This window comes from Pimephales promelas, chromosome 5, assembly GCF_988280905.1.
Source record: "Pimephales promelas chromosome 5, fPimPro1.hap1.1, whole genome shotgun sequence".
Lineage (NCBI taxonomy): Eukaryota > Metazoa > Chordata > Actinopteri > Cypriniformes > Leuciscidae > Pimephales > Pimephales promelas.
The window spans coordinates 34,894,099-34,909,578 of NC_142773.1; the positions used below are offsets into that span (position 1 = coordinate 34,894,099).

Below are 15,480 nucleotides of genomic sequence, written 5' to 3' on the forward strand. Positions count from 1 at the left end.
TATGGCAGAAACTGCTGTTATACTGGGTTTTTTATGTAAATAAATTTCTAGTTTGTCTGAAATTGTCAGAAAAAGAGAAAAGATCCAGTGAGGGGTAGTTCTGTGGGTGAAAATGCCTGATGGTGTCAGAGGAGAATGGCTGGACTGGATTGTTCTGATAACTCAAATAGCCACTCGTTACCACCAAGGTGAACACACACGTCGAAAGTTTTCTTATTTTTTTATTATTATAGTTTTCTTATCAAGAAAGTATTTTCTTGAAACTCTTTGGGTTCCTTCGTACTGTATAATGGAGCATTGTTTAAAAATCCCACAGCCCATATATATATTTATACAATTTCAACTTGGCTTTAAGCCAAATTGTCGGTAGAGACAAGGTTCAGATCCTCTAACAAGTTATTTTAAACCACAGCCTACCCTTGAGACAAGACTAGCTTATTACACTTTTTCCATGTATCACATGCACAGTAGTCGTGGCTTCTGACTGCTGCTGAATTAAAGATTTTCTCTTCCTCCAACTGTGCTAAAAGGAACATCGCATTGTGGTCATAGCTTCTCAGCCTTGAAATGTTGAGGTTTTAATGCCCTTACAGCACTGGCAAATTGATGTATCATTGTCAGAGCAAGATGGCAAATCCATGTGCTGTTCAATAGTCTGCTCGATATAAAGGAAAGCATTAATTCAGAATGTGCTTTCCTAAGCTTATGTTTAGGAAGCCATATAAGCTTATTATTAAACCATTGTCCATGGGGTGAATAACATGTTTTCCATTATATTATCTCAGGTGCTACTGACTGCATTATAAGTGACAAGATGATAAGTTCTTAACCCAGAGAATGAAGATGTATTGAAACATCATCATAGATATGGCAGTCAGTTTAAACATTCATTGCTTAACCTTCAAATGGTCTTCGTTTCTTGTTTATATTTCTGGGCTTCGGGGTCTGTACTACCCCAACAATTGAGTAATTGTACAAAAAATATACATTTTTAATCATACAAATAATGCATCTTTTTTTTTTCTTTTTTTTTACTTCTCATCTATTCATTAATGCTGTGTTTTTGGAGATATTACGTACTTTTGTATCCATGAACCACACAATTCCTCAACTACACCATTAGCTTGCATATGAAATATAATTTTTTTATGATACATTGCATTTATGCTCTAGTACTAGGCTTTCATTTTTGTGTAAAAATATTCAGATTTATGCCTGATTTGGGTTGTTGTTGTTTTTTTGACACATGAAGAAAATATATTTAGTTTTCTTCACATTTCCCATTCATTTCAATGTGGGGTCATATTGACCCCGAAGACCAGAAGTGTAAACATTTTTTTTTTCATACCTTCAGAACAACCGAATCAACCCCAGTTTTTGAAAACTCGATTGAGGGCTACAATATGTCTTATTAGGTAATCCAATAGTGACAAGTGTTTTAATAAGTCTGAGTCTCGATAACAATTGTTGTATCTAAAGTTAGTCACTTAGGCCTATCTATTAAGTAACCATAATTTCACATAGGAAGTCCCCCTTATGAACAACAACTTCTGGCACACGATAAAAACTCCTTGTGGTTTGATCGATTCAACTAACCATAAATGACTCAAAACTCAGACATTTAGAGTTTGTTATAGTGCTTTCTAAATGCAGAAAATCTCTTCCTGCCCTCCATCTGTATTTTGCATGGTATTTTGCGCCATGGCAATGCAGTGGCGTGACATCACATGAAAATAAGCTGTGACCCTGTCCCAAATGGCATGTCGTGTTGACTTGTGGACAAGAGCTGCCGTCAGAGACTTGTCATTTTAGGTTTCAGAACATCAGAAGGGTGCTGGGTATAAATGTTAAGACGGCTTGCCATACAAGTTGCACTCATCGCTCAGGCTCTGTGTGCACGAGACTGTGTCTTTAAGAGAGCCGCATTACAGGTGGGATGACGCTGTCTGAGAGATTCGGTGTGCTGGGGACGATGTGTTTCGTGGGTTAACAGCAGCACTAATTTTTGCCCCTGTCTCTGATGCTCAAGAAAAGGTGGTGTCTATTATTCACTGCCGAAGAAACACGGCTCCGCGATTCTTCTCTTCAGACCCAATACTAATGCTGTATCCATGTGCAATGCTTCTGACAGCTTTACCCCAACTAAATCTAAAGGTACGTGTGGATTCTAAGTCAAATGCTCATCGATGCTCGCTCGCACCATCAATGTTTACGGTTTTTGGTTACTGCAATGCATGTGTGGTTGCGTTGGTTGGTATTGCTGAGATCGCAATAGGCCGTCATGTAATGCGTGAATTATATCACTGCTCGCCTGTTGCCAGGAAACAAACGCGTAGAGTTCTGTTGCTTTACTGTTGTTTATGAAAATGACCTGCTCGTCAATCAAGCAGTCAATTTTCCGGCCGCTAATGGACTTCGGGTCTTGTGTCCTGCCGTGTCTCCCTCAGTTCTGTGATGGGGTTCATTTATCAGGGCCTGATCCGTCACCTTAAAACGTTTGATTATCCGCAAAATAACTAACACGTTAACACTGTCGTGCACGGGCTTTATAGACACAGATGGCCATTTCAGATCACTGCATTCGTATAGAATGATGCCACTTTGGTAGCCTATGCAGAATGTAACAGTTTGAGGGAAAAATCAAATCGAACCAACCAAATCACAATAAACCCTAGTAGCTCGGATACAGCGGCACATTTCACAGAGCTGTGCCTGCGTGTTGTGCATGGTCAATGGGAATTAATGATGCTCAGGGACAGATGGTTCACGGGTTACCTGTTGCTATAACGACCGGTCCTTATTATATTGCGTTAACTGCATTGTGTTGCTTTCCATTATTGAGCTCAGGTGGCCCATTTTATGCGTTCTCCTTCACTGCAACTACATTTTCTGTTGCAATTGCTGCAATACATTTGACCTTACAAGGCTAATTATGTTTAGGCAACATATTTATTTCATTTACAGACAGGCTACTGCTCGCTCGAGATGCTGCAGCTCATTTTTAGATTTAAAACAAATCTCATTGCACGAGCTCGTTCCCTCTATGACATATCGGTGTGTTATTTTTTTTTTTACTGCTTATTGTAGGTCCTGTATAGCCAATTCAGACTAATTATTATGGCATTGATTATATAATCATAAAATAATTTTGACAGTACCAAGATATACCATGTTTTTTGTTTGTTTTGGACAGGTATCATGGTATGTTTTTTTTTTTTTTTTTAATTATTTTTATGATATAAGTACCGTGTTATATTTTAAGGAAATGTACTTGCAGGTAACTGTTACCATACTAATACTTTGTTTCTAGATAGTGCCATGTATTGGAGTAAAGTAAAGTAAAGTATGTTGCTTTTGTATTGGAATTGTACCTTGGTTTTTGGACAGCATCATGGTAAACTATCATAACGCAACTGACAATTAGAATAAGCACATTCTTAATAATATTAGGATAGAGGATACCATGCTTTATTGTACATGTAGGCTCTGAAAGTAGAATCATGTATTATTCTTACCACAGGGCTTCCAACTTTTGGTTACTGCTGGGGAATAAGTTGGGATTAGATATCGATTCATTAGGACATGTACTTAATGAAAAAAAACAAAAAAACTTTCTCAACAAATCTTGTAAATGATACAGGGAACCCTTATGAAAATTGGTGAAAGGTGAAAATTAACAACTGATTTGTATACAATTGCATACAAGACCGTTTTTATAATAACATTGCTAATTATATATATTTTTAAAAATAATAATTATAATAATTATACATATAATTTTTTTTTACAAAATGCTAAAATAACTATAGATTATGGTCACTAAATGACTTTTCTGAGGTAAATTTAACATTACGTATTGTTTACAAGTTGTTTCATTGACGTCTTTTCGCACTGATTAAGCAATTACATGAGACATGAATGATTCAGTAAGTTGTACAGTTTCTTTTAAAATGAACATTGTTGTTCGGATGATCATTCATGTTTATTTCGTGCTATAACTAGTAATAAAGAGGAAGAGATGATCAGTTACACGCTCCTGCTTTGCTTGAACTGAGGGGCTACAGCAATCGTTCACGCCACATTAAAGAGCTGAATTTAAATTTGCATTACTAAAACTGTATTTCTGTCAGGACCAATATCGTCAAATACGATTGACAATTAGCATACAGTTAGGATTGGCGGTATGGTTCTGTTCTGGGCAAGAGGATCTATTCTCCTTGAATAAGAGCAGGGAGAGCAGCACCTTAGGTTAAACAGAACCAACATGAATGTGTATTGCAGATATCATTAATTCAAGATTTTAAAGTACAACATGATTCGAGAATTTATTCTAATTTAAGGGGAATCAAAATGCCATACTGAATGACGAGAGGAGGAGCTGGGGATGGAGGAGGGTAATTAGCTCATGAGAAACGTGATAATGCTGATGATAATACTGAAGGAGCTCATATGAGTACAGTGAAAGGCGTCGTATTCCTATAGGTAGACGTGGATCAGCTGAGAGTCACTGATGCGTGCTTGTCTAACGTGACGCTACGCTTAATTTATCGTTTGAATTTTGTAATAAATCTTACAAAACTTAAAAGCTGAGACTTTGTTCATATCAAAATCACCCTGTGCTGTCTTGTCTGTCAGTGTGTTATCTGTGTCCTCTTTGCTCCGCAATGTTTTTCACTGCATGAGAAAATAGGAGAATAGATGTTTTGGCTTGAGAGTGTGAGAAAAGTGTCAATTGCGTGAGTTGGCACTGGCAGCCCTGTTTACCATGTTTCTGTGTTTCTGGATGTAGTGCCATGGTAATAACATGTTTATTTTTTATTGTTTTATTCAAGTAACTTGAATATAGTACTGAAACCTTGTTTTTGTTAATTTTGGACATGTATCATGGTCTTGATTGCTTTTTTTGGATGTAGTGCCATGGTAATACCATGTTATTTTTTGTAGGACACCATGTTTTTTAGGTCTGTATAATGTACTATTCTAATATTATGTTTCTGGACAGTGGTAATACCATGTTTGGTTCTTCTTTTTTTGTATGTTTTGTGGTAATTCAACACTTTTTGGACAAAGTACCATTGTAAAATGCCAAAAGTGTGTCTGGGGATTTTATTTTTAATTGTCCTGAAGCTCTTGGAAGGCTGAATGACATGATGAGCAGAGTGAGTGTTACTCAGTGCCATGGTACTGAATCATTACCATATCAAAATACCATGGTATTATCATATGATAACAGTCTAATGACGTAAAATGAGCCCAAATCTTGTGGTTTAAGCTTAATTGACCTCATTATGATATCCGTGGCCCGTTTCTGTCTCTCTCTGCTGTGACGACTAACCCCAAATCACGCAGAAATTTTTGACCCACATACGGCACTAAAAAATGGCAGGCAGTTGGTGGCTCTGCAAATCTTCTTTATTGGCAACTTTTCTTACGGGCTTTAGCGGACAATCTGTCTTAAGCTTATCTACCTTCGTCCTAGACATTGACGTCGGGCATTTGCATGTCAGAACCACCTGTGTGATTAATTTTAGGGTGGATATATCTTAAATGCTGCATGTTATGCCTGGCACCGTGGCCTACTTTTGTGTTGGTGGTTTTATGTATCCTTTATCTCACCTGATTATTTGAAAATGGCAACTGGATCTGTGTTGCTGAAAGGTTTGCAGTACAAGGACTACAAATAGCCGCCTCATCTCCCATCAGACACATCAGTTCTCTTTTTAAACCAATGGATGTCACTTGTCAATTCAGATTTCCATCATGTAAACCATTAAAGTCAAATGCCAGAGGTCATAAGCCCCCAGCTGTGGCCAGATTTATTTATTTTTTTATCATCTTGAGGGCTGCAGGCTAATATTATCTGACATGGCAGCGAATGCTGTTTGCAAATTAACAAGCCACAAAATAGGCTTGATCGGCCAAATATGTCTGAGCCATCAGCTGCTTAGATTATTAATGCAACAGTGTGGCTGATCTCTCACAGAACCATTTGAACAGCCCACGCACCTAACATATGCTTCAGCTTGAAGTGCAAGTGAATTGTCAAAGGGTTAATTGTGGATTTGGCATCTGATTCTGAGGCGGAGCTTGAGTCTGCACTGACTTTAGAGCCTTTACATTCATGTGGAGCTCTTGTAGCTTGGTATTCGTGTCTTGACTGGAAAACTTAGCCTTCTTAATGTGTACATTCATACAGCAAGAGAGACATGGCAGGAGTCATAGGGTAAGAGAACCAATTGGTGGGGGTATTGGAACCAATCCAATTTATGGGGGTATTTGCTATGTTGACAATAATTTCCAACCGGGGCGCACATATTGTTCCCCAGTGGGTATTTTAGCAGAATACAAGGGACACTTAGAAAGTAATAGTGAGTTTGTTTATTCACCCACCACTGTATTGATTTTTTAAGGCAGGTTATATACTATATATATATATATAATAACATATCAGTGTCACATGATCCTTCAGAAATCATTCTGATATAATGATTTTCTGCTTAAGAAACATTTCTTAGCTATCTTTAAATTACAGGAATGTGTGTGTGTGTCTGTTATTCACATATCTCTCGAACCGTTAGTCCGATGGATATCAAACTTGACAGGTGTCTTGCTACGGGCATGAGTAAGTGCAGGGCCAAGTTTGACGTTGTTTGGATTAGAAATGCAAAAGATATCGTTAAATATATCGGTAAAAGAAGCACACGTTGAAGATGTTTAGATGATGTTTAGAGGGTTGCGGCTTAGAAATAAACATTCTGACATAAACACTGTTAGCTAACCATTAAGTCAGCGTCGCTTCTGAATATACTTCTGGCCATCATTTGTTGTAGCCTATTCACAAACTGTTTTTTCAGAGATCATTGGGTAGCCTGCTCCCTGAATCGTCATTCATTTGTGGATGTTAACTGAATCTGTAAGTCAGCTACGCTGTTTACTTCTGAATATTATATTTCATTCTGGTGCGCTTAACGTTATCGCACGCTGTTTAATAGCAGCCTATGCTATTCACCAGCTAAACATATCTTATTCAATACGTTCACAGTCTCTTTTACGGCCATCATTTGTGGTAGCCTGTTCACAAACTCACGTACAGCCTGGTCTTCAATGCTAAGTTAACACTGTGTCATGCGCGTTGAAGTTACTCTGTAACTATGTGATGTTGAATATGCTGTTAAATTGATGTTATCTAATGTAAATTCCTGCTACTTGTACACAGATACCCAAATACATGTCGCCTAATATCACCATTATAAATAGTTATGCAAACATTAGTTCAATTTTCCATATTTATTGTATGTCATTATGTCAGTAAGTATTAGTATTTGCTTTCTACTATGCACAACTGAACTTTTGCTGTGTAATTTTGACAATGAGCACTCAAACACACCAAACCAACAATTACTTAAAACACACACACAATACACTAGTTATTATCCATTTTGAAATCAGTTAATGAATAGAAAGTTCAAAAGAACAGCATTTATTTGAAATAGAAATATTTTGTAAGGCAAAATAATGAAAGACCAAACATGAATGAAACATTTTACCACTTCTTCCATTTTGTCTTTGACCTTGCTTTCTCAGGTTGATGACCCTATTGATATGCTCCCCAAGTCAAGAAAAGCTCTTAGCATCCAGGAAATTGCAGCTCTGGCTAGATCATCATTTAATGGTAAGGATTTAAATACCTGTAGCTTCATTCATTATAAGCCTTTATGCATGTTAGCAACACTGCGTTAATTAGTCTTTACCATCAATCCCCTGTGTTTTCCCTACCAGGCATCTCACAGGTGGTGAAGGATCACGTGACCAAACCCACGGCCATGGCTCAGGGTCGGGTGGCTCATCTGATTGAGTGGAAGGGCTGGTCTAGGCCTTTAGACCCTCCATCTGCTACACTGCAGTCCCACTTTAACTCCTACTCCCATCTCAGCGAGGGCGAACAGGAGGCCCGGTTTGCAGCAGGTGGGTGTTTTACGGCTGTGTATCTCTCACTGCTGATAAAGTGTTTTTTTTATAACTCTAAATGTACAAAGAGATTGCTGCCTGGGTTTTTATACATGAGCTGTTGCCAAATAATGTGGATTTTAAAATGTATTACTCAACATCAAGATTTTAACATTTGTATGAATGTATAAGGCAAACTTTATATCATATGGATTATCTAAGCATCTAAGTCTGCATTATTAATTATGAAAATGGTTAATGTTATTCTTCTTATTATTAATTAATGTAATTACTGCAATAATTGTAACAATGACTACAACATAATATTCTTCATTCTCTTCCATAATTTTAAAAGTTTGGTAAATAAAATAGTTGTACAAAATGAACCTTTGGTCTAATAACACATTGGTACCTAGTCAACCGTTCTCTGAGATTTGTTTTCATGATAATCAAATGTAAAGAGTTTTATCTCTAAAAACGGTTACACGCTAGTATATGAGGGCATAGAAAAAGTAAAGAGAAATTGCTAGTTAATACCACCAACAAGGCTCAAAATAGCCCCACACTAACACAGTAACATAATGAGGGTCCCTACATGCAAAATGAAGCATTAAGAACTTTGTAAGTGTACAGCCCGTTTAATAAGAAGATATTTTATAAAGACAGTCCACTTCGTGTATACAGGCTGGAACCATCTTGGAAAACAGTCTCGATAAGTCGAACCACGAACCGCAAAACACGTTACAGTTGTCTAATTTTGAGCTAATAAAAGCATGAATAGCTTTCTCAAGATCTGAATGATTTAAAAATGGTTTGACCTTGGCCAATAGACGTAGCTGAAAAAAACTTGGAGAAAACTTGATTGATATTATTAATGCAATTATCATATATATATATATATATATAAATTAATAAGTGAAGAGTTCAGATGCAAAAGCCTCTAAATGCCATTTGAAATTTTCTTCTTTAATGATGATTTTTTATCAAACTTGTGTATTTAAGTTCAGTAATTTCACTTAAATGGCAATGATAATTACCTATTAATTGTTATTTAAGTGAAATTACTGAACTTAAATATACAAGTTTGATAAAAAATCATCATTAAAGAAGAAAATTTCAAATGGCATTTAGAGGCTTTTGCATCTAAACTCTTCAAGTGCAAATATATTTATAGTAAGCATAAAACAGAAAATATATTTAATGCAACAGGAATTTGATCAGGTGTCAGTCAACTTTGGCCCCTGTGCCAGCTAAAGGCTTTAAGACTCAGCAGATGGTGTTAAATAAGATTACACAGTCACACAGTTCCACCTTCTGCTGATCCTGCATGTCAGTTTACTTCATTCCTCTAGCTCTCCTCCTTTTACTTTACTTTTCCCCGCAGCTTTATACTCTGATACATCAGTTTCCTGACTGCAGTGAATTGGGCCACTGAGATAGGATGGCATTTAGCACAGCAAAACTCGAGTCTCAACAAAGAGCCTCACCACAAAACTTTGTCAAAATGCGTCATCGCTGTGTCAAAAGAGATTTTGTTGCACTGTCGTCTGTTTAATTAGCGCCTTTTTGTAATGTCCAGTGTCATTCGATACGATTCTTCTCCTTTTCTTTAGGTGTGGCTGAGCAGTTTGCTATTGCAGAGGCGAAGCTCCGTGCCTGGACCTCTGTAGATGAGGAGGAGATGGACGAAGAGTCTTATGAAGAAGATCCTCCTCTATATGACCAGCCAATCACAACTCTGAACTCAGGTGAGCGTCACCCTCAAAGTGGCCCTTGCCACAAATACACATCTACACTCTAAAAATGCTGGGTTGTTTTAACCCAACTTTATGGACAAACCCAAACGTTGGGTTAAAATTTCATTAAATGTAACCCAATGGCTGGGTTTGTCCATATTTGACCCAAAGTTGGGTTAAAACAACCCAGCAATTTAGAGTGTATGAACAAATTAAAATATCAAAGCGAATGTTTATACTGTAACATTCAAAAACTTTTTTTTTTTTTTCAGCAAGGATTTACTACATTAATCAAAAGTGAAAGTTAAGACATTTATAATCTTACAAATTATTTCTGATTAAAATAAATACTGTTCTTTTGAACTTTTGGGTCTGGGTATATATCCTGGGTTTCTCAAAAAATATTAAGCAGCACAACTTTCTTCAACATGGATGATACTAAGAAATGTTTTTTTTTGTGTGGCAAATCTGCTTATTAGAATGATTTCTGAAGGATCATGTGACACTGAAAACTAGAGTTTTGGTCTGGACTTTTCCATCACAGGAATAAATTCCATTTTAGAATATATTTATGCTTCTAAAGCATAAAACTAATTAAGAACCCCAAATTTGTATAACATTTCAAATAATGAACTACACCAAGCTCACTTCATACTTCTGTATGCAAGAAATGCATTTCAATTAATCATACATTTTCCCTGATATGTCACCAGACATTAAGAAATCATGTTCATTTCATGTATTTTCATAAGCCACTTTTAGTATTTTCTATGTTATGCAGCGAAGTGCCAAAAAGTGTCTATACAGTTTGCAAACTTTGTATATTTGCATTTCCTTAGATGTCACATGCTTTTTATTGAGCATAACTTTTAAGTCTTGTCTTTTCATGACTCTCTTGTCTGTTTTTTCTGCTTAATTTATTCTTTTTTAGTACCATTTTGTCCTTCATGTCTTGTTTCTGTCCGTGTCCGTCTTCTTTTCCACTTCTGTCCTCTCCGACCTGTATCTATAGGCTATACTTACACTTTGCTCCTCCCTCAGACGCTGTATTATCCAATCAAAGCTGCCCAGTGCCAAGTCAGGCTGAGACAGATGTCGCTGAAATCCCGCTCAATCAGTCAGACACCGAGCGGAGTGTGAAGGGACCCTGCTACGCCCAAACAGACACCGACGACCTGCTCTTCTCAGAAGAAGTGCCACCACATGCCCAAGAACTCCTGCTTTCAGAAGGGGAGGGCGACAGGGCGATGTGTGCGGTTCACAAACCAGACCGCAGGCCTTTGTGGAGCAAGGGAGACTCCTGCTACTACTCCACCTCCTACTCCGAGTCTGGCCTCTCACCCGAGGAGGAGGATGGAAGAGATGTGGAGGAAGGGGAGGACAACGTCTTTCAGGAAGTCATCCGCTGGTACAGACACTGCCGAAGCATCTCTGATACCTCTGGAGCCGTGTCTTTTGACGAGGAAGAGGAGGAGGAGGAGGAGGAAGAGCAGGAAGACGGCTCCAAGCAGTGACGCTTGTGCTCTCGCTCGCCCTTTTGTCTCGGTCCCTTTGTAGTAACCCTTCTGTGAAGTGTTTGTCTAGTCTGTTACGCATTCAGACACGATGGCTTGTTTTTCTTCTCCATACTTTTAAAGGTATAGTCTATCTAAAAATGAGAATTCAGTCACCATTTACTCTCCCTCTTAAACATGTCCACTTAAATATGGAAAATTCTGCCTTGGCAACTAGCCATGGTTCAAGGTAATTTCAAGCAATTAAAATGAGTGTATGGTTTTAATGATAACAACTGCTGAAAGTGAATGGTGACTATGGCTGTCAAGCAAAAAATTTTAGCAAACAATGACTTAAATTTTAGTCTGTTTGTCGCATAAAGATCCATTGGACAACTTATGATACTTTTATGGTGCTTATTTGAAGGTCACCGTTGACTTTCATTGTATAGAAAAGAGCAGCGTGGACATTCGTCGAAACGTCTTCTTTTGTGTTCCACTGAGGATAAAAACTGCAAGTAACTGAGGACAGAATTTCTATTTTAGAGAGAACCGCCCCTTTAATCTGTTCCTCTCTTTCCCTGCTTCTTCGTTTGAAATGAGCGTTCGAGAAATCTACGGTACTGTTTCCTCATTCAAGCGGCGAGTAGGATGATAGTGACATTATGATGACAGTTTCCAGTGAAACGCTCATTACCTGTGCTCTTGGTGTATTCAGCAGCTTCGCCGTTTGTCGCATATCTGTGACGACACATGCATCAAGAGACTGGAATATCTCTGTGAGGAACATGGTTTTAAACGTTTTTCTTCTGTGACCATTCAAAAGTGACATAATGCTCATGGTAAGATGTCTTTAAAACTTCAGGGCCGCAGGTTTCCTAGGGGACATACAAAGCCCACTTCTTTATTTTTTTGGGGGGGTTTAGATGTGTCTCGGCTTATTGCTCCAGAACGGTTGAGGTGCAGGAAGGTGTCTGCTTTGATGCAGCGTTGTAACTATGAATAGAATGTGCCTGTTATTATGATCACTGTGTGATGTATATTACCAAACTATGGAAGGCTGTTTCTGCCACAAATGGAAAAAAAGACATGCTTTGGTAAATCGTGCCATTAGAAGTTAAAATTATGACATTATGACAGACTAATTATGTACAAATTTACCGAAGTTGAAATTGAGTCGGAATCATGACATCATTTATGAGATGAAAAGTCAAATTATTACAAAAATCCTAATTATGAGACATAAACTAAATTATAAAAAGAGACTAAAATCATGTCATTATGACATTGGCATATATTTTTGTCATAATTATTCTAATTTAGACTTTTTATCTCATAATAATGCCTTAGTATCTTACTTAGTAACTTATTTTATAATTATGTTTTTATGTCGCAGTTGATTTGCCAAAGCATTATTCTTTTCTTATGTGGCAGAAATGGCCTTGCATACCAAAATGAGTGAGAATCCTCTACCATATTTCTTTTCCTTTTTTTGCCTTCCCTTTCCTCCCTATCTGCACTTCATGTTTGATTTGTGATTGGCTGCTAAATGAACAGGTTTTTTTGAAGATAGTAGTTTAACCTTGACATGCAGCTACAGTAAAAGAGTAGACAGAAAGTATATGTTGCCTTTCCGAACTGCATTCATTCATTGCAGAAGCATGTGGAAGGGCAGTGTAAATTCATAACCAACCACGTTTTTGTCATCTTTATCCCATATATGGACCGGTAATGTCATGATGTTCATTGATGTGAATGTGTGAATCTCCCCAAAACGTTTTATTATTATTATTATTATTTTTTATTAATGTTTGTACAGAAAATGTCTGAGGTCAAATGTGAGAATTATGATTGCATTAAAGTTATGTGTATATTCATACGTTTCACTGCTGAATCCTTACATACTGCAGCTACATCTGCTGCAAACCTTAAAACTGAAAATAAAAGTATTTTTTGTCATGTTTTCTAGTAGAAAATATCACCCCTAACAAAAAAGCAGCAAAAAAGCAGCAAAAAAAAAAAAAAAAAAAACGATTTCAAAGATTGTTCATTATTAATATCCTTGTTTATATGCTGGTTATGGTTATATAGTACAATCCTAACAATATGAATGGAAAAAAATAATTTAAAAAGTCCACTCACTCTATTGGCTGTACAGCTGCAGAAAAGTTGACCAATGTAAGCTGTCTGACTGGACAGCTTACATTGGTCAACTGCTCTCATCCAATCACCAGCTCCACTTGAAACTCCACCTGGCGCTTGCATCTCCAACCCAACCGCACCCGACCCCGCCCCCTCCTTGCGTGAGCAAACAGCTGACATACAGTGTATGGTAGCTAGCTAAGTCAGATCAGCAATGGCTAAAGCAATGGATAAAAATATAAACAACAGCAGCAAGCGGCCACTGCTTGCCCCTACTGTAAAGTTTGGACGAAAGAGAAAGTATGTAGAGGAAAGAGCAGAGATAAAAAATAAAATAAAAAAAATGTAACGCCGGAGTCCCGCCCACAGCCGGTGCCGGAATTCAATACAATTTATCCATTGACATTTGAGATATAAGCCATAAAAACATAACCATACATGGTAGACTTAAAACCAGCTACGGCTGTACTAAGCGATTGTATGTGCTCATAAACGCCAAAAGTTCATGGGGCACTAACATTGTTTTAAGATAAATCCCTTTTATTCGCGATGTATTGGATAAGTACTTCATTACCCAAAATCCTGAAAAATCCCACAATCCAACAGTGATGCATCTGATTGGTGGAAGTCGTGTCACGTGTCTGAAACCCCCGCGAAGGTACGTGAAGACTGAAGATCGCGTGATGACGTAGGGCTAAGTTCATTGGTCGCACTTCTGAGACGCCCGCGCGCCATTGGATGTGCAGTTGCCACAGCTTAGCTAATGAGCGAGCCAGAAACTTACAATGTTTTTGCATGTTGAGCTGCAAATGCGTTTGCTTCAGTAATTCGAGGAAAAGGGGTTTCCCTATACATTCACTGTATAGAATTCACTGGAGGAAAAAGTTCACGTGCCCGTCGTCAGATTTGGAAGTCGCTCAAAAGGCTCTTTCACTGTGGTTTTCAGACGACTTCAGTGAGGCGCGGTGGTTTATGGGAGGAGTAGTTGCTTTGCTCGGAAATGAAAACATGTACACAGGTTTGTACTTTGTACCCTCGACTTTTTTTGTATTTTCTCTTCGTTTTTTCACTCGAAATGATGTGTTGTATGCTTATGAGTTCAGCCGTAGCTGATTATCCTCTGACATGCTCTAATACTCTTTAGATATGGATTTTACAAAATGTCAATGGGAGAAATGAATGGGAAATTTACTTCCGGCACCAGCGCTCTCGCGGGCTGTGGGCGGGACTGTGATGCTCCACCATTGACCGTTGGAGGAAGCTTCAGGGAGATCTGGGACTGAAAACCGACGCTGACACGGGCACGGCTGACTTTTGGTTGAGCAGGTAAACATTTATTTATACTTTTATGGTGTGACGTGTTACATAAATAGCTTTTGTTGTACTGTACAATGGGCTTTATGCACAGCTGCACTACTTCCTGGACTTCAGCCAGCTCCTTGTTTCCTGTCTGCCATTATTGGGCAAAATTGATTAATTCAGGTGTGTCTGATTATTGTTGCCGTGACTACTGAGGTCAAGCACACCTGAATTAATCAATATGTCCAATAATGGCAGACAGGAAACAGGGACCTGGCTGAAATTCAGGAAGTAGTGAAGCTGTGCATAAAGCCAAATTTCCTCAGTGTATGGCCAGCAATATTGTAATAATGACATGAAATGAAGATAATGTCTGTTCTATGTTATTATTGTACTGTACAATTAAATACAATAGTTGCTGAGTCTGCCGTCTGAAAACTTTAACTTACCTCAGAGCATCCGTTAACTGAATGAATTGAGAATCTCACCTGAAAAATCCAATAACATAAGCAATTGTCATTCAAGCATTCAAATGTATATTGCAGCATAGGGCGAAGTCGATTTTTTTAGCACTTCCGTCCCTGACGCGCAGACTCAAACAGAGCTTGACGACGTAGTGTGACGAGAGCAACCCGACTGTCTTCTTCTACTAGTGGCTGTGGCATGAGAAATCTGAATCATTCCCTTCTGAAACTTGCAGAGGCGGAGAGTGTGAGTAGGAACTGTCCATGAGCTAGGAGAAGGAGACAATTTTGCTAGGTATTCTGATTAATTATTTTGTCATTTTGCCTCCACGTTTCCCCGATTGTGTGTGAGCTTCTTCTCCTGTTCATACGGTAATCTCTCTACTGTGCGACAGAGAG

At 38.1% G+C, this 15,480-nt stretch overlaps 1 protein-coding gene across 1 annotated transcript; it reads left to right on the plus strand.

Moving 5' to 3' along the window:
- Nucleotides 1-1,926: 1,926 nt before the first annotated feature.
- On the plus strand, nucleotides 1,927-11,320 carry fam131aa (family with sequence similarity 131 member Aa). The gene is made up of 5 exons (XM_039675345.2): nucleotides 1,927-2,154; nucleotides 7,585-7,672; nucleotides 7,780-7,965; nucleotides 9,561-9,695; nucleotides 10,725-11,320. The coding sequence occupies exons 1-5, from the start codon at nucleotides 2,101-2,103 to the stop codon at nucleotides 11,195-11,197; spliced, it is 936 nt and encodes a 311-aa protein (XP_039531279.2). The 5' UTR covers nucleotides 1,927-2,100; the 3' UTR covers nucleotides 11,198-11,320.
- The last annotated feature ends 4,160 nt before the right edge of the window (nucleotides 11,321-15,480 follow it).

Coding starts and splice junctions, on each gene's coding strand:
- fam131aa (XM_039675345.2), top strand. CDS start 2,101: ATGCTGTATCCATGTGCAATGCTTCTGACAGCTTTACCCCAACTAAAT. Junction 7,673..7,779: donor GGCTAGATCATCATTTAATG/GTAAGGATTTAA, acceptor TTTCCCTACCAG/GCATCTCACAGGTGGTGAAG. Junction 9,696..10,724: donor AATCACAACTCTGAACTCAG/GTGAGCGTCACC, acceptor CTCCTCCCTCAG/ACGCTGTATTATCCAATCAA.